Source organism: Budorcas taxicolor, chromosome 2 (genome assembly GCF_023091745.1).
Source record: "Budorcas taxicolor isolate Tak-1 chromosome 2, Takin1.1, whole genome shotgun sequence".
Lineage (NCBI taxonomy): Eukaryota > Metazoa > Chordata > Mammalia > Artiodactyla > Bovidae > Budorcas > Budorcas taxicolor.
The window spans coordinates 6,094,146-6,118,752 of NC_068911.1; the positions used below are offsets into that span (position 1 = coordinate 6,094,146).

Sequence of the window (24,607 nt, forward strand, 5' to 3'; positions counted from 1 at the left end):
TAGTTCACTCACTGCCGCTTCTGGCACGTAGAATAGTAAAAAATACCAACTTTATGGGATTGTTGTGAGGGTTAATGGGATGTCAGTTTCAGTGCTCCACAACTGGTAGCTGTCGTTTTTTACTTTACCAGGAGAATACTTGAGCATGAACAGCTCATTGCCTTAACCTTTTTTCCTGCTTCAGCATATGAGATAATACCTCTGCAAACCAGTATTCCAGGTGCAGTAGGCGTTTGGATCTTGACCCTGTATCTAAGGCTTTTCTTCCTCTTTCACCCGTTTGGTGTGTTCCTCCTCTTCGTGTGCTCCAGGCAAAACAGGAAGGCTGTGTTGAAGCCACAACGGGCTGGACGGAGGGAGTAGATAACCGGTCTAGGCCCGCAGGGTCATCGTGGCCTGTGATCTGAAAGAAGGGGTGTGGTGATGGGTGGAGCAGAGCGGAGGAGGGTGCACAAGGGAATGAGAAAGAAGAAACAACCAATTTAGGTCCTGTCCATCTAGGCAATGAGGGTAAAAAAGAGAAATCTCTTCCATCCTTCAATCTCTCCTCGGGAAGGAGGACAAAAGCCTAAGGAAGCACTCACAAGACGCCTCTGAGCCCAACTCCGCAGGGGGCCCTTAGGGAACTCGCGATCGAGATTAGACCTCCGAGTTGCCTAGATGGCCCCGGAAGTTCGCGCCGAGGAACCCGCGTTTCCGGTCTCCCTGGAGGCCGTGGTGGCGGACGCTGCCGCTCTCGGCCAGCTGAGGGCGTGAGTGTTCGGGCGGGCCGGGCCGGCCGGCTGTCCGCGGGGCGGCGGAAGAGGGTCGGGCCGGGGGGACCCCAGTGGGACCGGGGTGGGGCGTGCTGCCGGCCGGGCGCTCCCCGCGGCGGGGCCCAGCCTGCCTGCTGGGAGGACAGGGCTCCTCCGACCGACCCCCGGCGGGGAGCCTCTTGGGAAGCGGCACCTACTGTTTCCCGTATGTCTGTCCCTTCTCGCTCTCTGTCCTGAAGTGGCTGCCCCTCCCCTGTGTCGGGTGTTGAAGACTTTTTAGAGAAGACCTTGGCCTTGGAGCGGCACGGGGGTTTGGACCCAGTCTATGGAGAAACCGCCCGAGCAGATGTCCCTGGATTCCCCGTGTCCATCCCCCTCGCAGGAGCCTCGAAAGACCAAGGGTGAGGAGCTGACCTAGCTGCTTTCTTTTTCTAAAGTTTGTCCTTTCCATTGAGGCCTCAGATCAGATGGACGTGCTTAACCGTGCACTTAGAATTACCCCGGTGCGAGACACTGATTTGTTTTTTTTTTTTTTTTTAACCTAAAGCTCTGTTACATGTAAATGAAGCCCATCGCTAAGATTTCCTCTTACTGTGGAGCAGACCTGCAGCAGCACTGTCCATGGCACTAAGTCTTTCGGATCTGTCATTCCCGCACCTGTTAACTTGCTTGGCCTTTGAGAGGCTAAGTAAACTGTTGTGTGAATAAGTGAATGAACCCAGCCAAGTGTGTCCTATATCCCAAGTATCAGGAAAAGACTGGGCTTCTCTTGGCAAGCTGTCTTTCATCATTAGAAAAGATACGTTTTCCACCCAGGATATAAACTTCAAGAGGGTGCCCTGCCTGTGGAGTACAGTAGACAGGCCAGCCACCTGCTGACGGAAAATGAGATTAAACTGTAGACATCAGCATTTAAATTTCAATCTGCTAACCCCCCATTATCTGGTGTGTGTGTGTGTGTAGTGCGTGCATGTGCGTGCTGTCATGTCTGACTCTTTGTGACCTCATGGACTAGCCTGCTAGGCTCCTGTCCATGGAATTTTCCCGGCAAGAGTACTGGAATGGGTTGCCATTTCCTTCTCCAGGGGATCTTCCTGACCCAGGGATCAAACCCAGGTTTCTTGTGTCTCTTGCTTTGGCAGGCAGGTTCTTTACCAACTGTGCCACTGGGAAGCTGTACCTGGGAAGCTGTATCTTGGCCTTTGAAAAAAAGTGGATTGGATTATTTAATTGAGGGACAAGGGTTTGGATGATCCACATCAAGGATTTTGAGAAGGGTTATGTTTGGAAGACTTACATGTTTTGCCTCTAATTCTGTTTTAGGCTAATTTTTAACTCAAGTATTTATTGAATTGTTATTATAAGGTACTGAGACTAAGTTGGAAGAAAACCTAACCCCTGTACCAGCTTAGAGTTGAGTTGGAATAGTTATCTATGAGAAATTATGGGATAATAAACAGTGTGGAAGTTCACAAGAGGAGAGCCTTGTCAACTGGATATTGGCCCTGGAGGCCTTAGAAAGGCATATGTTTGGCCTTGAAAGAATTTAGAGTAAGAAAAGAATCAGGTTTTAGGTCAGAAGGGATAGGCTCTTAACACAGGCTTCTCATTGGTCACCTTTCTAAGGCCAAGTGCCTTATTTACCGTCCTAAAATACTCATTTATTTATATTAGTTCACAGTGCCTCCTGTATACAGTCTATTCTCTATAACCTGGCATTGGGGTCCTGGCATTCGGGGTCCCCTGCAGCGTGATCTGAACCCAGCTTTAAACGTTGTCTCCATGTTTCCCCACACAGGCTCAGCCAGACTGGTGTGTCTGGACAAGGAGATGCCAAAACCACTCTGCTTTACCTGCTATTGTGCCTTTGTGTCCTTTTTCTGCGTCACTGTGGCCTACATCCTCTACCTCCCAAACCACACACATCCCAGTGCCTCATGCATGACACCTTAGTGCAGGGCAGGCTCCTCCCTTAAGCTCCTGAAACAGACAGGTGGCTGCCAGGAAGGAAACACCACATGCTAGAGACGTTTACATGGAAGCCTGTAGGACTTGGTGGTTGACTTGGCAGTAGAGGTGTAATCACCTTTGTTCCCTTTGCTCTGCTGCTGCTACTGCTAAGTCACTTCAGTTGTGTCCAGCTCTGTGCGACCCTGTAGACAGCAGCCCATCAGGCTCCCCCGTCCCTGGGATTCTCCAGGCAAGAACACTGGAGTGGGTTGCCATTTTCTTCTCCAATGCATGAAAGTGAAAGGTGAAAGGGAAGTCGCTCAGTCGTGTCCGACCTTTTGCTCTAATACCTCTAAAAAAAACCTTCACCACCTGCTGTTATCTTTGTAACTGCCATTCACTTAGCTCAGGGCACCGCTTTTACTCCATCAAAACTGATTATATCCAGGTTGCCAGTAGCTTAACGAATGAATCCATTGGACACTTTTTTCCTTCAGCCCTAAATTTTTTTGACCCCTTAGTATTTTTATTGACATGATTGCTCTTCTTTGAAACTCCTGTTCTTTGGTATAGGAAGCACCATTTTCTCCTGATTCTGCCTCTTGCCTTCTCAGGGTCTTTCCTACTCCTGTTTGTCCACCTGTTTCTTTCTTGTTTTGGGTCACATCTTGCAGCTTGTGGGATCTTAGTTCCCCGACCAGGGATTGAATCTGGGCCCTTGGCAGTGAAACCACCTGTAGTGGATGGAGGTAGAAAGTTGAATGGAGAAGGAATTGTGTGGGGAGATAAATGTTCAGGGAACAGTTCAGAGTAATTGGAGCACGGAGTAGACTGATGAAGGATGACTGTAAAGGCAGAATGGTGTAAGATCGTGGAAGATGGACACCAGGCCAAAGAGTTTAGATTTTGTTTGGCAGAAATTGAAGCACATAAACTTTGCCTAACAGGAGGCTAGCAGATGAGCTTGCAGATCAAGGAAGAGATTCTGGTCTGTTTAGTGTGAGAGGTGATTAGAATCTGACTTGAGCATATTAGCAATGATAATAGGAAGGCAGGGGCAAAAAATCAAGAAGTACGTCATAGAAGCAACAGAATTTGTTTACTGAGTGAATGTGGAGCAGAGAAGAGAGTCACTGGTCACTGTTGCCTCCTCCCGTGTTTTTTTTTTTAATTTTGAAAAATGTTAAAGCTACAGGAGAGGTGAAGAATATTATACCAAGTACTTACACACTGGAAGTGTATGTGCCAGTTAGGGACAAGTTGATCTCAAGAGACTGGTATGACAGCTGCCACTTGGAAATCTCGTTTTTAATTATTGGAGATGCTATAGCTGGTTGACGAATACTGCCCATCTCACTGCCCATCTCAGGAGATGGTAACACCATCCCTCCAGCTATTCAATCCAGAGGGAAACTCCTGTTTCTTTCATATCCGTATCCATCAGTCAGGAATCCCATCCATGTGACTGTCAGCATTTCTCTCCAGAGTCCAAGTACTTCTTACCGCCGCCTCTGCCACCATCTTGGTTCATGTCACCATCGTCTCTCACCTGGATTGTTGCAGCCTGGTTGGTTGTCCTGTCTCTACACGTGCCTCCCCATGGTCTCTCTTCAGCATGGCAGCCAGCACGATCCTGTTGAAGTGTCTGATTTTGTCTTCCTCTGGTCAGAACCCTTCGGTGGCTTCCCACCTCGCTCAGTGAAAACCCTCTTTACAAACCTGTGGCCACAGTGGTCTGTGTTCTCTGATCCTCTTTTATGTCTCTGACCTCATTTCTCACTCCTGTCTCTCTTGCTCATTCTGTTCCAGTCACACTTGCCTTCATGAATACCCAGTGCCTTTGCAGTTGCTGTTTCTTCTATTTGTGATCCTCTTTCTCAGAAATCCTTATCTCCTTCAAGTCTTTGCTTAAATGCTGTTTTCTTAGTCTTCCTTTGATCATGGTATTTAAAATTGCATCTCCTTTGCCCACTCTCCCAGGCACTCTAATCCTTGTTCCTTGCTTTTTTTGTTTTTATAGCATCTTTATAATCTTTTAACAGTATGTAATGTACATAGTTTGTTGTCCATCTCCTTTAATAAAATGGAAGAGGATTTTTTTGTTTTGCTTATTGACAGATCTCAGAGTCTGGAACTGTACCTGGCATGTTGTTGGTGCTCAATAAAATGTTCTGAGTGACTGTTATGTGACTTGAGGAATATTTCAAGGATCACCTTCAGCTTCATGGAGGAGGTGATGTTGAACAGGGCTTGAGAGCAGTGAGGTCGACATTCTCAACCACGTTGGGCGTGGGCCAAGTAAAAGGCACCTTGTCTAAAATGTCACAGCCATCACATGTTGTGACGAGAGTGGTTCAACAGATAGTAAAGAGGCTTCGTGTGGGGAGATCAGAATGAGGCTGGAAAAACAGGCAGAGGCCAGATCAGGAAGATGGAGAAGAAACCTAAGTCTCTCTCTGTTCCCTCGGAGCTTGCAGTCTAACAGGTAAGTAAACACATGTGCAAGGGAACGTACAAACAGTAAACCAGCAATCCACTCCCACCTGTTAGAATAACTGTTATCAAAAAGACAAGAAATAACAAGTGTTGATGAGGGTGTGGTGAAAAGGGAACCCTCCTGTACTGTTGGTGGGAATGTAAATTGGTGTAGCCATTATGGAAAATGGTATGGAGGTTTCTCATAAAATTAAATATAGAACTACCATATGATCCAGTGATTCTACTTCTGGGTATTTATTCAGAGGAAATGAAATCATTACCATGAAAAGATATCTGCACCCCCAAGTTCATTGCAGCATTATTTACAGTAGCCAAGACATGGAACAACCTAAGTGTCCGTCAGTGGACGAATGGATGAAAACGTGCTTTCTCTTTATACACAGTGGAACATTATCCAGCCATAAGAAAGATGGAAATAATGCCCTTGTAACATCATGGATGGACCTGGAGGGCATTATGCTAAGTGAAATAAGTCAGAGAAGGACATTACCTCACTTGTGTGTGGAATCTGAAAAATCCAAACTCATGCATACAGAGAACACGGTGGTGTTGCCAAAAGTGGGGTGTGGGGAGTGGGAGAACTGGATGAAGGGCATCAAAAGTACAAACTTACAGCTATAAGGTAAGTAAGTCCCAGGAAGCTAAGGTATAACATGGTGACTACAGTTAGTAATACCATGTTGTGTATTTGAGAGTTGCTTATAGAGTAGATCTTAAAAGTTCCCATCATGCACACAAATTTTAAAACCAATATCCCAATGGAATGTATAGAAGAGGACATATCTGGAGGTGGAGAACAAATATAAATACGGTTCTCTGATACCAGATAATTACTAAATTCCTTAAAGACAATGACCATTCCCTACTAAAATCTGGGCTGCATGTGTTTTACTTTGATTGCTGATGGAAATGATACTACATTGGATATTCCTCAGCACCTCCTTCTTCCAGGAAGATTACTCTAAGCAGAGGGCCTTCTTTCTGTAACATACTGCACTTCAATAAGTCATATTTAATAAGTAAAACTTAGGAGGAGAAATGTATTATAGTAAACAGATTTTTTCCATTGTCTCCTTTAGATACAAGTAGGGTGCAGAGTTGGTTCTTGTTGGTTCTGTTAGAAATAGATATGAAAGAGATATGGAATAGAGCTGAAATAGATAATGGAAATATTTCTTGCTATCCCATGCTTCATATTTGAAGCATTTCCTCCTATTCTCCCCTTCTCTTTATCAAATCCTCTCAGTTGGCACCATTTCTTAAAAGGTTCCTCTAAGGTCTGATTATGTTACGTTTGTGAGTGAGCATGTGAGTGTTTGTCTGTGGTGACAGACAGCAGGAATGAGGAGGGTGCTGGCCTCTGGTTATGGGGAGTATTTCCTGTTACTATGGTGACAATCCACGTGGCCAGGATACCATGTGGACAGAACCTTTGCGTGAAGTTCTCTTTGATTTATCTGCTCAGTCCCTGCCTCTCTCCATTCAGAACCCCCAGCATCACCCTTCCTGTGTTCTGAAAATCTCACTTTCCTCAAACTCTGTTTTCCTATTCTGCTAATTCCAGTGTACTTGTCTAATTAGGTACTTCATATATAAATCCTCACTTTGGTTTACTTACCACTTTCTCCAAATCTGCTCAGCTTGTGTCCATTTTCCCCCTGTATTTCAAGGCCATTTTTCATACTTTTTTGAACCAAATACCCTGGAATACTTTAATCATTCTGTTTCCCACCAGGAGTTTTTACTGTTACATATACCTTTTTTGTATTTTCTGTCAGATGGTGAGACCTGGACTGAGGATCAATTAATTATAAAGCAGAAAACTCTTGAAGTAGGGACACGACTACATGAAGGAGATGAATGTGAACAAAACAAACATGAGGGACCCTATGAATATGGACGAAACTTCAGTAATATGTCAGACTTCATCCAGCAGTCATATGTTCTTATTGAAGAGAGGTCTCAAATGTGCAATGTGTGTGGGAAATTATTCAGGCGGAATGCATACCTTATTCAGCATAAGAAAATCCATACACAAGAGAAGCCTTACAAGTGTCGTGAATGTGGAAAAGCCTTTGGCCATAGTTCAAATCTGTCTCAGCATCAAAGAATTCATACTGAGGAGAAACCCTATGAATGTGATGAGTGTGGGAGGGCCTTCCGGCGCAGCTCACACCTCATCCAGCATCAGGTCACCCACACAGGAGAGATGCCTTACCTGTGTAACGAGTGTGGAAAAGCCTTTGGCCGGAGTTCAAGTCTCCTCCGACATCAGAGAATCCACTCTAGGGAGAAACCCTATGAATGTACCGAATGTGGGAAGGCCTTCAGCCAGAGCTCACATCTAACAGAACATCAGCGAGTTCACACCAAAGAGAGACCCTACAAGTGCAGTGACTGTGGGAAAGCTTACAGTCGGAACTCACACCTTGTTGAACATCAGAGGGTCCATACAGGAGAGACTCCTTATGGCTGTAATGAGTGTGGGAAATCTTTCAGTAGGAGTTCACTCTTTTTCAAACATCACAGAATTCACACTGGAGAAAGACCCTATGAGTGCAGTGAATGTGGGAAGGCCTTTAGTTGCAACTCCTACCTCATTCAGCACCAGAAGACTCACAGTGGAGTAAAATCTTCCAAACATAAAGAATGTGGGAAATCCTTCAAGCACAGTTCATACCTTATTCATCACCTGGGAACCCATACAAGAGAGAAACCATAAATGAAGTGAAGGTGGTAAAGCCTTTGGTCAGAGTTCAGCTCCAACATCAGAGAACTTGCACTGGGGAGGAAACCTTTGTCTGTAGAGAATGTGGACTGTCTTCAGTCATAGTTCACCTCTTACTAAGACCTGAGAATCCACACAGTTGAAAAATCTCTTATGCATTCAGTGCATGAGAACCTTTAGGTAGAGTTCCCACCTTACTCACCATTGGTCAGTTCATGTTGGGGGAATGGTGGGTATGGGGAGAGCCTTGCGGTTTGTCGGAAAGGGGCGTGAAAGGGGTAGAGTGACGCCATAGAGGGGGTGACTGAAATGGAACCTTTAATTTGCACTACTTTTTATTTGATCTTGAGGATCTACATCAGAGGGAGATGCTATGGTTTGTTTTTCAAATCTCTACAGTCATCCTCTGAAAACAGGATGAGTTAGGTCCACTCCACGGAAGAACACATCAGGGGGATTCAGACTCATGGATCAGGAAAACAGCAGGATGACCTTTGAAACCAGTAGTTTCCTTCTACCTCACCTGTCCTGTTGGTTGTCACTGTACATGGAAGTGGCTCTTGGGTTTACTAGGGCCACCATTTTCGTTCCTCAGTATCCTGCAGACTACTGAATCTCTCTTTGTTTTATATGTTATAGAAGCTTTAAATAAATGGGCCAGTTTTCTAAGCCAAATAATTTCTCAGTATCACATGTCATGGGCTTTGCTATGTGTAGAATCCAGTAGACTGAACTGCATGTGTCAGGCTTCCCCTTTCTTCTGTTTTTCAGTCTGTCTGGGCTCTAAGGGAGATTCTTGGGAGAGTTAGCAAGCAGAAGAGAGGCAGCAGTGATTTTGTAGCTCACATGTGATATTGTTGTTGATCTGTTGACTCAGCTCACTGGGGCTGGGCCTGAAACTAGTCTGCCTTCCCCTGGATTCTTCTTTGCCTTTATTGGGCCGGGTGTGTGTGTGTGTGTGTGTGTGTGTGTGTGTGTGTGTGTGTGTGTGTCTCATCATGGTTTTCCTTCTCTGATTGAATTCTAGTCATACACATGCTTTGCTGTCATACCCTTAAAATTTTTTTTCACCAGTTGCTGTTATCTTTGTAACTGTCATTCACTTAGCACAGGGCACTGCTTCTGCTCCATCGAAGCTGATTATATCCAGGTTGCCAGTGGCTTAGCTAGTGAATCCATTGGACGCTTTTCTTTAGCCCTAAGTTTTTTGACCCAGGTTAGATGGAAGGAGTGGTGGGAGGGACCTTTGCACTGGGAGTGGAACCAGCTATTGGGTGGGGCCCCTATGAGCCTGCTTATTGATAGGTTCTGGTTGTGTTATATGCAGTAAAACTTCAATTTGGGTAACTTGGGTTTTCCCTTTAGAGCATGGGACCAGGGAAGCACAGAACCCAGGGGAGTCAGAACTCTAAAGGTTCTAGCTCCAGCTCACAGGCTCTCCACCGACTTTTCTAGCAGACAGTTCCCTCCTCCCTTGTCTGTCCCTCTACTCTAGACCTGGGAGAGCACGAAAATGCTTCCTGAGGAGACGACACTTAAATACACCTCCTAAATTTCTGATACTTATATACACTTTCTCAATTTCTGATCCTGGGAGGGGCTGGGTTGGCAGTCCCAAGCCATACCTTGAATACAGCCTTGGGGCCCCCGCAGAGAGGCATTTCCTGTGCTGTGGTTGAAGAGGTAAAAAGAGCAAAGGGAGATAGGAGGAGGAGGAAGACAAATTTCCACAGTGGCACCCAGAAGTGACTGCTTTCATCCCCACAAAAGCCCATCACAGCCCTCAGGTTGAAATCAACAAGACCCTTCCCATCCCAGCTCTGCCCACTGACTTCTCCAGCCCTCTGTGGCCACCCCTTCTGCCAGACATTCTGAAATTCATTGGGACACAGTATTTTTCAAATGTAGGTTAAGAGCCACTCGGGCGGGGCTGGGGCCACAAAATTAACTTATTGTAATGAGTTGCGACCAGCAAAGGGTAAAAAGAACAAAGGCAGAACTAGAATTGACTAGAAAACATCCATCATAAAGGTAAGTCAGACTTTTGTCCTGTTTGTGCACAATGGTGCATATATACAAAGTACAACATACAATAGTTCTTGCTGGAGAGCAGGTAAAAATCTTTGCACATTGCAATCCCTGTTTGGGCATAAGATTCTGTCTAGAAGGGCATGTCTTCCCTTGGACTGAATTGTTCTCACTCTGCATTTCCCACAGCTTGCTCTACTTCTTTGTGCACTGATCACACTTTTAAAAAATGATTTATCTGTTTGTGCTAGTTGCAAGCTTGGTGAGGGCAGGGACTGTGTGCACCTCACCTGAAATCTGTCATTAGAGAAGGCACTTGTGTTGAGTGGCTGAATGATAAACCCAGGTCCAGGTTCTGGCTGTGTGTGTTCTCAGATAAGGTCTCTGTTTTTTCTGACTTTTTATCTGATTTACATACAGAAAACGTGAAAGAGTAGACTAATGAACACCCTATATATCCTCCACTTAAACAGTATTACCATTTTTCCATATTTGCTTTCTATTTATGTGCTTTTTTCCCCCTGAATCATTTGAAAGTAAGCTTCACCCTGAGCATTGGGTTGGCCACAAGGTTGTTCAAATTTTCCTGTAACAGTAAAATCTGAACGAACTTTGTGGCCAACCCAATACTATGGCATGCTTTTTCTAAGTGATCATTCTTGTACGTAATCACAAGACTATTAACATACCTAAGAAAAAGAATTAAATTCCATAATACCATCTAAAATGTAGTCTGTATTTAGATTTTCCTTGGTTGTCCCAAGAATGTGTTTTATAGCTAGCTTATTTCAAATCAGAAAAAAAAAAAATCAAGAGTCACATTACATTTGGCTTTATATCTCTTTAGATTCTTTTAATCTAGAAGAGTCCCACTTTTTTTTTAATGACTGACTTCTGGAGGAGTCAAGAACAGTTATTTTTTATAACTTTCCATGAAATTGATTTCCTTGTTTCCGTGAGGTGGCGTTTAGCTTCCTCCTTATCCCCTGTATTTTCTCTCAACTGGATTGAGGTCTAGAGGCCTGATGATCTACTTCTGGCAAGAGCACCTCTCAGGTGATGCCTCCTTCATACTGCTGTCACCTCAAGAGGCACATGACATGAGATTATTCTACCCCAAGTAATACTGTTTGTTTACCAGCTTAAGGGAGTGACCGCCAGATCTCTTCTGTATAAAGATACGTGTTTCTTTTGCAATTAGTATTTGTGAGGAGGATAAGCTCTAGCACCATGTGAAGAATCTATTCCTCCACAGCCTAATGTTTTTAGTAATCGCCCATGATTTTTTAGCAACCATTCATGTGATAGTTTGGACATGTTCTTAACCAGGGACTCAGTTTTTCCATCTGTGAGTGAGTGAAGTCTCTCAGTTGTGTCCGACTCTTTGCAACCCTGTGGACTGTAGCCTACCAGGCTCCTCCGTCCATGGGATTCTCCAGGCAAGAATACTGGAGTTTGTTGTCATTTCCTTCTCCAGGGGATCTTCCTGACCCAGGGATTGAACCCAGGTCTCCCGCATTGCAGGCAGATGCTTTACCCTCTGAGCCACCAGGGAAGCCCAGGTAGCCTGGGCATAATCATACCAGTGATTTGGATTTGCTGTATAATGACATTTAAAAGTGTGACAGGGTGCGTATGAAGATGCTGTTACAGTCTGCCATAATTTCTCTGTTCTTCTGAGAACACCATCCCTCTTCCTTTTTAGAACGTTCTTTGGCTGCTCCAGATAAGTGGTCTGATATGATCTCTAGTGGCCTTGGCCTGCAACTGCTTGGAGCGAGGCTTCGGTTCCCAGCCAGAGATTGCGGTAGTACCAGATCCTAGCCACTAGACCAGTGATCAGTGACAAGGGCCCTGACCCTTTGGTTTTGCAGAAAAGAATTCCCACAAAGACAGAAAATAGTGAAACAAAGTATTAAAGGGGGGAAAAATACAGTACGTGTTGATAGACTCAGGGAGAGAGAGAGAGTCATTGAGTGGCCCCTTTTGTGGCAGTTTGAATTACTTTTATGGGGCATTTCTTCTGGTTTTCCTTTGGCCAATCATTTTGATTTGCCTGGTCCATATTTGGTACATCTCAGGATCCTCTTGTGTGTGCACACGCATCTCTCAGCCAAGATGGATTTTACTGAAAAGGCATATGGGTAGGGAACATCCCTTGGCATCACTTCCCTGTGGCCTCTAAGGATCCTTTTCTGTGCATGCGTGGTTGGGGAGATCTTCTGACTGCAAGAAAAGAAATGTGTCATCTGAGCAGGGCCCAGCCTCTTCCCTTACATATCTTGCTATTCTTGTCTTGGAGTTTCTGTTTATTAGGAATGAGTCACTAATCGCTTTACCCTGGGGGTCTCATCTGCCTCCTTCCTCAAAACCTTCAACTTCTTTGATGATTCTGCTTGGCCTCTGTGGGGCACAGCTGACGCATCTTTTTCAGTGGAGTAGAATGAGCTTGTGACGAGAGCTGAGCCAGTCAGAATCCCTGGGGGACTGGGAACCAAGTAGGGGTGGGTATAGGGTGAAGAAAACATTCTTTTTCCTGAGGGTGAGTAAAAGTAAGGCTGTGAGTCTGGAAGTTGACTATTTCCCCTGCCACCTGGAGAAGGATAACCTCTGGGATGGAGGGATCAAAAGCCATCTCTGAGAGCAGGGCAGAGAGATCTCCCTGGCCTGGCTCCAGGCCTTCCCAACTGTACTCTGCCTTGCCCCACCTAAGTCAAGAAAGACCTGTCTTGCCTGAGGCCTTACAAATTGGGGTCTGAACCTTATGACAGGTAGAATACTGATTATACAATGAGCCTCTCACATGATGTATATTAGTCGCTTCAGTCATACCTGACTGCAACCCCATGGACTGTAGCCCACCAGGCTCGTCTGTCCATGGGGTTCCCCAGACAAGAATACTGGAGTGCCATTTCCTTCTCCAAGGGATCTTCCCCACCCAAGGATCAAACCTGGGTCTCCTGCTTTGCAGGCAGGTTCTTTACCATATGAACCACCAGGGAAGCCCTCTTTCACATGATAGATAATCACCTCTCACATGTTAGGTGATTCAATAAATTAATTCAGTTCAGTTAATTAATTCAGTACAGTTCATCAGCTCTCATCCTTTCCTGTTGTCTTTGAATATGTTCCTGCTAGTGGAGAGGTGTGTGGAGGTGCTAGACGTGGTCCTGGTTCTTAAAAATCTTAATGCCTCTCCTTGGTGAGCTCAGTCTCAAAGCACGGGGAGCTGGTGACTCACCCAGCTCCAAATGTGGCCCCTCTTGCCACACAAACCAGCCCCCCAGCTCAACCACCTGGGCCAGGAGCTAAAGTGCCTCTCTTGGAAGGGCCTAAGTTTAAAACCAGCCCGCCTTGGGAGAGGTGTAGACAGCCATTTTAGCGGAGGGCAGAGGACTGTGCCGGCCAGGGAGGGTTTGGGGGTGGGGGTGTGCCTGAGCGCATGCGCAGGGCAAGGGCGAGGGAAAGACTGGGAATGGGGGGATGGGGGGTGAGCGCGAGGTCCGCAGCGCATCTCCCAGGCCGTCCCAGCCAGCCTGCTGGAGAAGTCACTATGATCATGCCTTTTTCACAGATGAGGAAACTGATGCCCAGGAAGAAGAAATAACTTCCCCAAGGGCACCCTGCTGGTGATGGCAGAGCTGGCATTCGAATCCGGTGGACTTCAGGGTACACCCACCCCCACCCCATTCTGCGTACCGGTGAGCAAGGCCTGGACCGTAACCGCCCGGGAGGCCAGGTTCCCCTAGCCATAGGGCCCCGAGGGCTCCGGCTCGATGGGCTCAGTGGGGAGACTGAGCATCCCCTCGCTGGCCTGAGGCGGGTGGGGAGCAAAGGAGGGTCTTGACCACCGGCCAAAGGGCTGTGCCAGCAGCTTGGGCGGGTGTAGGGACTGGAGACCGGCGAGGAGGGGCGAGTGGAGGTGGAGCCTCGGGTTGGGAGGGGGAGGGAGTGAAGGAGGCCCCCCAAGCCAAATATTACCCTTCTGTTGGGAGCCGTGGGGCTGGATCTGGGGCCCAATGGGCAGGTCAGGACCCATCTATGGGTCTGGATAATGTCACTAGGGCTTTGGGGCCACTAAGGACCGAGGAGGGTCGTCAGTGGGAAGGAACCCCTCAGCCAGCCTAAGTCACTTTCAGTCCAAGTGACCTCAAATTACTGGCTGGTGGGACAAGTGGAGAGTGAGGCTCCCGGGGGCCCAGACAGTTCCCTTCCTGGTTCCAGCCCGGGATACACTTATCTGGGCTGCGCTGCACCTGGGCCAGTGACAGGGCTGCTCCAGCGCTGGGCGCCGGAGCGCAGGGAGACAGACTGCCAGCGGGAACCAGGCGCGGTGGGCACGCAGCTCTTCCAGTCATTGGCCCTTTTCAAAATAATTGAAACGTCAGTGAGAGTAGATGATAGTAAGTTCATTTTGTTTTGAATGTTCTTGGCAAAGTAAAAGTTGGCAACCCTCTCCCCTCCCATTCTGTTTCCCTCTCCTCTACTTTTGGGAATCCCAAACCCAGCTGCCGGCTAGTGGTGACTGGTGAAGAGGTGAGGAGATGGGGTGGCTGTTCAGGGTTGTGGTCCCTGTGTCCACTCTGACTGACTGTGGCATCCTGGACCAGTCTGTTCTCCTTTCCAGATGTTTCTTCATCAGTACAAAAGGATCTGCAAATCCCCCTTTATAGTAACTTGTCAGTGGTCCTTTGAGTCTGGCTTATGTCCCTGGTGCCTAGTTGTCCAGAGCCAGCACTGAGGGCGCCTCCATGCAGAGGCTGGCTTATCCCTGGAGAAAGGCCCGGAGGGTCCTCCTCTCTGGAGAGCAGCTGGGGAGGGCCAGGGGATAGCTCAGAGTCACCTCAGGCGAGGAGGGGAAAGCACTGTACTGCCTGACAAGTTTATGTGTCTCTTCTCCCCAGTAGTTACCCAGAGCCTGAGAGTTCCTGTCTTTTTTCATCCTTGATTCTCCCTGTTGGCCTAGGCTGGGCATGGGGTGCCCAGTAAGTACACAGTTCGTTTTTGTGGAGTGAATGGATAAAGACTGGTGGCTGGGAGAGTCCAGAGAGTAGAAAGGACCAAGTTGAGGTTTGCAGAAGATGTGGGATTTAAAAGGCTTAAAGGGGAAGAGACCTGCCCTCAGGGAAGAAACCCAGACTGGAGATGCTTGGGGTGACTGTGGTGTTCCAGGAATGGAGAGAGTCATGGCGGGTGTGGGGCAGGAGGGTGGGTGCTTTAGAGACTTTATGAAAGAAAACTTGAGAAGGTGAGGACGGTTGATGAGGTGAAAGTGTGGGAGAAACAGAGAAGGCAGCATGAACTCCAGACTAGAGTGTGGGTGATGGAGCACGTGATTGAAATGGGGGGGACACTGAGGTCAGTTTAAACAAGTTGAGGTGCAGAGGGGTGGGGGTTGGGGACAGGAAGGGACTCAGAGCATCAGTTGAAAATGTCCAGGGTACTCCATTCCCTGCAGAGGACGGGATCAAGATGCGGCCATGACTCCTACTTGGAGAGCTTTAGAGCCAGGACTCAACTCGCTCTGGTCCAGTGACTTCATCCTCTTAGAGTGAAGGAAACCAAGGCCCTGAAGTTTGGGTGATTCATCAGTACTGCCCGGAGGGTGGAGAGATCTCAAAAGGGTAGCTTTGCAGAGAAGGCAGGATAAATTTTTTAGGTGGGAAGAAGAAAAATTGGGGAACAACAGAAAGAGGAGAGAGTGCTTTAGAAATTTCCCAAGCGCTCTGACAGCCGTCAAAGAGGAGCAGTTGTTAACTCTTCTATAAGCAGTGGATTTCCTCTGCCTTCCGGCTAGTTCTTCTGTTGTGATCAGATGATCCCGGGGGCTGAGAGGAAAGGGAAGCCCCTCACTTGCTGTGTGCAGCTTGAAAGCTTGGCGCTGCCAGGCACAGTCTGCTGAGGCAGCAGAAACAAGGGCTGTTGTCTCGGGGTGCCCCCATCTCCCTTGTCCTGTCCCTCTGACCTCCGGATGCCACCTTCCTGCACTGCCACATGGCTGTGGTCATCGGGGGGCCATCTGGATAGGGCCCACCCTCGCTGCTGCACCCAGGCTACCAACGACCCTCCTCTCCTCCCCCTTCTTGGCCCTCTCCACCTCATTCCTCAGGGCTGCCAGGCTGGGCGAAGGCAGAGAGGAGGCTGACTAGGTGAATCCTTAATCAAGCACCTGGGCCCTAAGCACTGTGCTTGACGCTTTGTTTGCAGCGTGTTACTTGGTCCGCCCAAGAACCTCAATGGGCAAGTGTTACCTCCTCTCTTTTCCAAATGGGGAACCCAAGGTCCTAAGAGTTTTAGTGAGTTCCCCGAGGTTACCCAGCCAGCAAGTGATAAAACTGGGACACAGTCACGGCTTCTAGAGCCAATTCCAGCCAGTGCTTACCTTCCATATCACAGGTGTTCCTTCTAGGAAGACATCCTTGATGACAGCTGGTGGTGATGGAGGAGTTATATGGGATCCTTAACTGAGGGGCTCAACCTCCAGGCCTAGAGGGAGCCTAGGGCTTCAGGAGGGTCTCTGAAACTATTTTTAAAAGTTTCTGTGTGCGTATTTTCTGCTCATTTTTCAGCAGAGGACCAGGTGGACCCCTGTCCATCTAAACCCCAGGTCCTGAGGCAAGAGGGCCAGTCCCTAAGTAAAGGCACTCCAGGCCCTGGTTTTAATATCTGCTTGGTCCTCATTCTGAAATCTTCAAGGGCAGACGGTAGCTAACAGCTGACTGGAGAGGCTCTGTGGCCAGTTGTGGGCGGGGGCTGGGGGGGTGAGGGTGGGGTGGGGTGGGGCGGGGGGCTCTTAATACAGAACTGACAAGTTAGAACTTTAGAGCTGGGAGAGGTGGAAATTTTACCAAGGTGGAAATGGAGGCTCAAAGAAGGGACCCCACACACTCAAGATTACCCAGTGAGTTAGTGAGAGAAAAGGTTTTCTGTGTTGGTTAGGCCAGCTGAAGAGGTCTGGAAGGTTAATCAAAGCAAAGCAAACATTTCCTGAGCCCCATGTCTGCTGACATGTCCGCGGGCACCATCTCCATCACCTGGTGCAGCGTGGGGCTCCCTCACTGTTCCTCCCCAGGTGATGCTGACGATAGAGGACAGAGATGTGAAGGGCTTCACCTGGGCCATAGCCCCTGCCTTGACTTCTCTGGGCTACCTGCTTATCCTGCTGGTCTCCATCTTCCCCTTCTGGGTGCGGCTGGTGAACGAGGAATCCCAGGAAGTGTTCTTCAGTGGCCTATTTGAGAACTGCTTCCATATCAAGTGCTGGAAGCCCCGACCCTTATCCAGTATGGAGGGCTGAAGGCGGGGATCGGGAAGAGGGAAGAGGGGCCAGCTTGGGGTTTGGGGGGTGACAGAGGACTGGTGGGGGCAGATAGAACAGAATTGAACATGCCTGAAAGGACATTTTCTCTCAGTCTCTTGGGGTTAGATGAAAATAGACAGCTGTGCGCTCTACCCATGGGCGGTCGGAACTTTGGCCCCAGGCCACGCTTGGGGACCCGAGGCTGGCCGGGCTCCATCCTCTGGGCTGAGTGCCGGGGCCCAGCCCGCTCTCCCTCCTGCCCTCCCCTGCAGTTTACGTCATCCTCGGCCGAGTCTCCCTGCTGTCCGCTGTTGTCTTGTCTTTCCTCACCACTTTCATCATGGTGTCCTTTGCATCTCAGCTCTTTCCGAGGACCCGGAAGCACAATTTTGTGTCAGCCTTCATCAGTTTCCTCACAGGTGGGGAGCAGCAGGTGGGCCCCAGCCTTGGGGAGGGGCCCAAAGATGGGGGGGTGGTCTCTGTCTGAGGTCAGGAGAGGGACTTTCTAGGGCCCCTCTCCTCTGTTTCCATCTCTGTGAAGTTGCCCAGGGCACAGCCGCCCCCTTCTTGGGGCTCCTCCTAACTGCACTTCCAGAGGGCACAGCCCTCGTCACCTTGGCTTGGCAACATCTCTCTGGGGGTCTTTCCCATCATCTGTATCCTAGCAGCTGTCCTGGAACCTAGTACAGAGTTCTAATATAATTGAAATATAGACTATAAACCAAATACAAATGTTTCTTGGATGAATGAATGGAAGAGACCATCTCTGCCCTCTAGAACCTTTTAATTTTAATAGGCTGACCAAGGCCCTGCCCTGGGAAGCTCCCATCAGATAGAAGAGGTGGAACGCTCACAGTGGGAGTGTCATGCCTGGGGCCCATCTGGAGTCAGCCCAAGGCACAGGCACAGAGGGTACCCAGGAAAGGGGTTTCTGAGGGGCAAGGCACACGGGCTTTGCAAAGAGTTAGAAAGGAGGGTGAGACAGGTGTGTGGGGTGGAGGCTGTTGGTTCTGAAAGCGGAAGGGGCCCGGGCAGGAGAAAGGAGCCTCACGCAGGTGCTGGAAGGCTGGAGCAGGGGCAGGAGGAGACCAAGGGGGCCTGCCTGTGATCCCGCAGGGGCTTGCGCCTCCCTGGCCTTGTTGCTGCACGCCCTGGAGATCCAGAGTCTGCGGATGAAGCCCAGCCCCCCACAGTTCTCCATACAGTGGCCTTACTACGTCCTGGGCTTCAGTATCCTTCTGTTCATGGTGGCTGGTGAGTGATTTGGGCCTGGTGCCCTCTCCCCGCGCTCTGTCTGGATTCAGGAGCTATGGGTGCCCTAGAGCTGTGCTGCTCAAAACCCTAGTCACATGTGGCTGTTGCTGCTGTTTAGTCACTCAGTCACGTCCGACTCTTTGCGACCCCATGGACCGTAGCCCACCAGGCTCCCCTGTCCATGGGTTTTGCCAGACAAGGATACTGGCACGGGTTGCCATTTCCTTTGCCAGATCTTCCCCACCCAGGAATCGAACCTGGGTCTCCTGCATTGCAGGCAAGTTCTTTACCAGGGAAGCCCCCACATGTGCCTATGTAACTTTAATTAATTAACGTGAAATAAAGTTAGAAATTGAGTTCCTTGGTCACACTAGCTACACCTCACATATTCAAAAACCACATTGTTATATGCTCAGTGGCTTCCACATTGGGCAATGCGGATGCAGAAGGTTCTGCTGGACGGCACTGCTCTAGGGCCTGCCTCAACTCTGTCCTCCGCCTTCACCCTCCCCATTCCCGTCTTCCTTGACTTTAGAGCCAAACTTGCACATTTCATGTGCTCCCTTACACCATCCTGGTTCCTAAGGCTTTCTATCCCTATCTCTCTAGCTTGAAATCTGTGATCTTATTCCTCATTTGAATCCCTTTTTCTTTACTTATCATCATCATCTAAGTTCTTCATCCCATCTGATCCTAATTGTCCCTACTCCTCATCCTCTTCCCACAATATTAACCTGACCCACGATCATAACCTATTTAGACTCAATTTTATTATACATTGAATATATAACAAAGGGTATATCTGTAAGATATAAGTAATTATAAACTGTACACCCATATTTCCACCATATATTTAAGAACTAGCCATATTTTGTCAAATCCATTGTTTAGAAGTTGCTGCTGCTGCTGCTGCTGCTAAGCCGCTTCAGTCGTGTCTGACTCTGTGTGACCCCACAGACGGCAGCCCACCAGGCTCCCCGTCCCTGGGATTCTCCAGGCAAGAACACTGGAGTGGGTTGCCATTTCCTTCTCCAATGCATAAAAGTGAAAAGTGAAAGTGAAGTCACTCAGTCATGTCTGACTCTTAGCAACCCCATGGAGTGCAGCCCACCAGGCTCCTCTGTCCATGGGATTTTCCAGGCAAGAGTACTGGAGTGGATACACCCTTATTTTATGTACCACTGAGAAAGAAAAGACTGATGCCAAATATAATTTTAAGGTGCTCATAGCTTGTAGGGCACATCTTTATTTCAAGATGTTAAAACTTGGAAAAAATGGGCTTGTTAAAATTAATGAAATATGTTAGAATATTAAGTATCTTTGAAGTTCCCCACTCCCCCCCGCCCCCACCTTGTGGCTCTTCCTTCTCTCACCTTCTCTATCCTGAGGAATCAATAATTCTGAAATTCATGCCAGTTATGTTTACTACATGGTTATATATCCTTAAACAGTGTATTAGTTAGTTTTGAGTATTATGATACTGTATTTTTTCTTTTGGAATTTGCTATGTTTGATCAAGTGGGTAAAATCTCGAGATTCCTCCATATTAATTTGAGGAACTAAGCTTCATTTATTTTTACTACCTTGAGTATTTAATTGTGTAACTAAGCTTTCCAGTAGAAGGAGCATGGTATTTTTCTATGGGAGAATTTTTAAGTTAATGATTCAGTTTCTTTAATGATTACATGACTATTCAGGTATTTTATTCTTGAGTCAGTTTTGCCAAGTTATATATTTCTTTATACATTTTATCTAAGTTTTAAATTTTATTGACAAAAACATTTTAAAAATTTTGTTCTGCATCTGTAGTTGTGTGCTTTTTCATACCTGATTTTTCCTTTTTTTCATTACTAAGTTTGTCAAGGGTTTATCAGTTGTTTTAGTTTTTTTCAAAGAATCAGCTTTTTAGCTTTCTTAAAACAAACCTTGTTTGTTTTCTACATAATTGCTTTTTGCCTCTTATTTTGAACTTCCCTCCCCACTACTTACTTTTTTTGTGTGTTTATTCTTCTGTTCCTTTGTCAACTTTCTAAATCGGGATCTAAGCTCATGAATTATTTCTTCTTTTCTAAGTAGACATTTAAAGCTTTAATCCCCATCTAAGAATTGCATCTTTATTTGTAGCTCTCATTTTGATGTGTAATATTTTTTGTTGTTCAACTTCAAATATTTTCTTGTTCCCCTTATTACTTCTTTCATCCAGGCATTATTTTAATGTATACAATTTGGTGCATGAACTGAAGCTGAGCAGTGGTATTTCTAGAACATTTTTTATCTCCTCCCTAATATCTTTTTTTTTTTCCTCTTTTTGTCTTTTGTGGAACCCCAGGAAGATTTCTGTTAGACCTTAATACTCTGTCCTGCATGTCTGTCAGTTTCTCTTTCATATTTTCTGTCTTTGTCTTTCTGGGCTGCATTCTGAATAATGTATCTAGCTACATCTTCAGTTTCATCCATTCACTTTTTAGCTGTGTCTGATCTATTTAACCTAGCCTTTAAATTTTTATTTCAATTAATCTGTGTTATAACTAGACGTTGTATTTTCCTGTAAATCTCATTTTATACTTTTTCCTTATGTTTTAAATCTGTTCTCTAAATATATTTTTATTATACATGTTAAACATACTTATTTTATATTCTGTGTCTTATAAGTTTTAAAGTTGAATTACTTGCCCCTGTTTCTACAAGCTCTTGCTTGTGGTGCCTTGTTCCTTCCTATGTTCTGTGGGTTTTGACTGTGAACTCATTTTCCTTGAAAATTTTTTTTTGGAAGATCTTTGAGGCCTGTATTTAAAGTGTTTCCTTAAAAAAGGATTTACATTTGCTTCTGCCTGGTGCCTGGGTGCACAACGACTACCCTAGGATCCCAGTCAAAAAACTTAGGTGCTACGAGTCCAGCTGCAGATCCGCATACTAGCTAGCCTGCGCTTGTGAATTCTGAGTCCATGCAGGCAACTTTGAAGTTCCGGTTTCATGTGGCTGACTCTTACTAGATTCCCTCATTGCACACAGGACCTGGGCTTTCCTTTTATATTCTGTGTTCTGAATGGCCAACTGAATGGAAACTCAGGGTCACCTGGGTTGAATAGATGTCTCCAAGGTGAAGACTAATTGTGTGTTTGCTTAACCCTCTAGATTCCTGAAATCATTATGGTTTTGGCTTTGGTTTTCAGTCTTACTCTGATGCCGGCTTGATGATATATTTATAAATAGGTTTTTGAAGAAATATTTAGAAGTTTTGTTTAGTGGGAGAGTATCTTGTTGACTGTAGAGCTGAAAATAGAGGTTGTGTTTTATCTCAGTCTTAGCCATAATGCAGCATTTCTTATCCAGTCAGGATATCTCCATTTGTTCCTTAATATTCACTCTCCCTTCCTTCCAGTAAGATTCAAAACTTACTGAGAATTTTGAATGGGTTGGGCATGAATAGGCCTGGACTTTGTGTGTGACCTTCCTCTCTGAAACCTGGTTTTCTTACCTATTAATGGTTAGACAATTGCCCAGATGACTTCCAGCACTGGCCATGGTTCCTTGAGTTTATCCATCTATTTGTATGCTTTGTCTGTCAATGTACTGTTTTGCCTTCTGTTTCTGTAAAACTCTTAATTGGAGGGCAGGTGCAGACCAGAGGAATCAGGTCAGAGGAGGGAATTTCCAACCTCTGGGGCACTGAGCTTGATACACTTTCTCTCTTCTGACTCAAACTTTTGCTGTGACCCAGGTACCATCTGCCTCATCCAAGAAATAGCCTGCCCTAGATGCCATTTGTTGCCCATTTCCCAGAGTACTGAGGACACCCAAGAGATCTCGTACCTGGAAAACCTGGATAGTCTGGGAGGAGAACTGAGCTCCACGCAGAAGGAGACGCTGCTGAAGGAAGAAACCATTATCTAGACCCAGACAGTCTGTGCCCTGCCCTTCGCCAAGCGGTGTGAGTGCACACGTGCCAGTGTGTGTGGCTCTTCAGTCTCCACCAGTCTCTGCCACTTCTGATGAGGCTCTTGAGCGTCAAGTCAACCCCTCCCTTCCCCCTACTCACAGTGATTCTATCCTGCGTGTGTTTGATATTTGTTAAACATTTTTTGAATTCTTCCTGAGCTTTCTGAGTGATTTTTTTGGACAAGTGTTTTCAATAAAAAGAGGACTACTGTCTGTTAATCCATACCTCCGAAAACAGACAAGAGAATTCCCTGGCGGCCCAGTGGTTAAAACTCCACTCTTCCACTGCAAGGGTCACGGGTTCCAGCCCTCGTCGGGGAACTAAGATCTTGAGTGCTATTTGGTATGGCCGAAAAACAAACAGAACACCAGCTTGCAGCCTAGAGGGCAAGAGGGGAGGGAGGAGTATCAGGAAAAGACCAAATGATATGAGGTTTTGTAAAATAAAAACTGAACAGAGTATAACCACAGCAGAAGGTGTTTGAGATAGTGACATTAAAAAGGGTTCCCAGACAAAAACTGTGACTCAGTACAGGGAACTTTTCTCATGGCTGTGTTGGAGGGAAGGGCTGGGAGTGGTAATAGGTGGAAGCTTCCCCAACACTGAGCTCCCAGGTCTGGGAGTCTGAGCCTAACAAGTCTATGCCTTGGGAAATAATAGCCAGGTTAGCCAATCCACACATGGGCACTGAACCTCTCAATAGAGCCAGAGGCCTCTTGCAGGCACCTCTAAAGTTGCCCCTTAATAGTCTGGAGGTGCTTTCATACTGGGGAGCACTCTGCTCCCAGCTAGGCTGGTTATAGCTGGGGAGAACACATGCTTTGGCCTTCCTAGATGGTGCTAATGGTAAAGAATCCATCCCTGGGTCAGGACTATCCCTAGGAGGAGGAAATGGCAACACATTCCAGTATTCTTGCCTGGAGAACTCCATGGACAGAGGAGCCTGGAGGGCTACAGTCCATGGGATCACAAAAAGTCCGACAGGACTGAGCAACTAACACTTTCACTGGCTTCTCATTGGCTCCAGGTCATCCATCACTCTAAGTACTTAGCTCAGCCACATGCTCTAGTGGTTGTGAGGGTTTGGGGAAGCCACCAACACCCACCACTCGCTGGGTTCCTCATCATGCTCCTTGTGTTGGGGTCACCTGACCTCACTTTTGGGTCCACCCAGGAAATCTCAGAAACTTGTGTGCAGGTCAGGAAGCAACAGTTAGTACTGGACATGGAACAACAGACTGATTCCAAATAGGAAAAGGAGTACGTCAAGGCTGTATATTGTCATCATGCTTATTTAACTTATATGCAGAGTACATCATGAGAAACGCTGGGCTGGAAGAAGCACAAGCTGGAATCAAGATTGCTGGGAGAAATATCAATAACCTCAGATATGCAGATGACACCACCCTTATGGCAGAAAGTGAAGAAGAGCTAAAGAGCCTCTTGGTGAAAGTGAAAGAGGAGAGTGAAAGTTTGGCTTAAAGCTCAACATTCAGAAAACTAAGATCACGGCATCTGGTCCCATCACTTCATAGCAAATAGATGGGGAAACAGTGGAAACAGTGGCTGATTTTATATTTTTGGGCTCCAAAGTCACTGCAGATGGTGATTGCAGCCATGAAATTTAAAAAAGCTTATTCCTTGGAAGGAAAGTTATGACCAACCTAGACAGCATATTAAAAAGCAGAGATATTACTTTGCCAATAAAGGTCTGTCTAGTCAAGGCTATGGTTTTTCCAGTAGTCATGTATGGATGTGAGAGTTGGACTATAAAGAAAGCTGAGCGCTGAAGAATTGATGCTTTTGCACTGTGGTGTTGGAGAAGACTCTTGAGAGTCCCTTGAACTGCAAGGAGATCAGTCCTTTGTGTTCACTGGAAGGACTGATGTAGAAGCTGAAACTCCAATACTTTGGCCGCCTGATGCGAAGAGCTGACTCATTGGAAAAGACCCTGATGCTGGGAAAGATTGAAGGCAGGAGGAGAAGGGGACGACAGAGGATGAGATGGTTAAATGGCATCACCGACTCAGTGGACATGAGTTTGGGTAAACTCCGGGATTTGGTGATGGATAGGGAGGCCTGGCGTGCTGCTGTTTATGGGGTCGCAGAGTCGGACACGACTGAGCGACTGAAGTGAAATGAACTGAACTGAA

General features: G+C 46.8%; 1 protein-coding gene across 6 annotated transcripts; it reads left to right on the top strand.

The window, feature by feature from the left end:
* The first annotated feature begins 705 nt into the window (after nt 1–705).
* Nucleotides 706–22,611, top strand: TMEM225B (transmembrane protein 225B). 6 transcript variants are annotated; one of them, XM_052635504.1, is made up of 7 exons: nt 842–1,156; nt 13,535–13,629; nt 14,865–14,945; nt 17,033–17,243; nt 17,533–17,679; nt 18,377–18,514; nt 22,236–22,611. In XM_052635504.1, exons 3-7 carry the CDS (start codon nt 14,934–14,936, stop codon nt 22,406–22,408), a joined length of 681 nt encoding a protein of 226 aa, XP_052491464.1. In that variant the 5' UTR covers nt 842–1,156; nt 13,535–13,629; nt 14,865–14,933; the 3' UTR covers nt 22,409–22,611. The 6 variants fall into 6 exon arrangements, with proteins under 6 accessions (XP_052491461.1, XP_052491464.1, XP_052491466.1 ...); XM_052635506.1 differs by having other exon boundaries at nt 14,868–14,945; XM_052635503.1 differs by lacking the exon at nt 14,865–14,945 and having other exon boundaries at nt 13,535–13,661.
* The last annotated feature ends 1,996 nt before the right edge of the window (nt 22,612–24,607 follow it).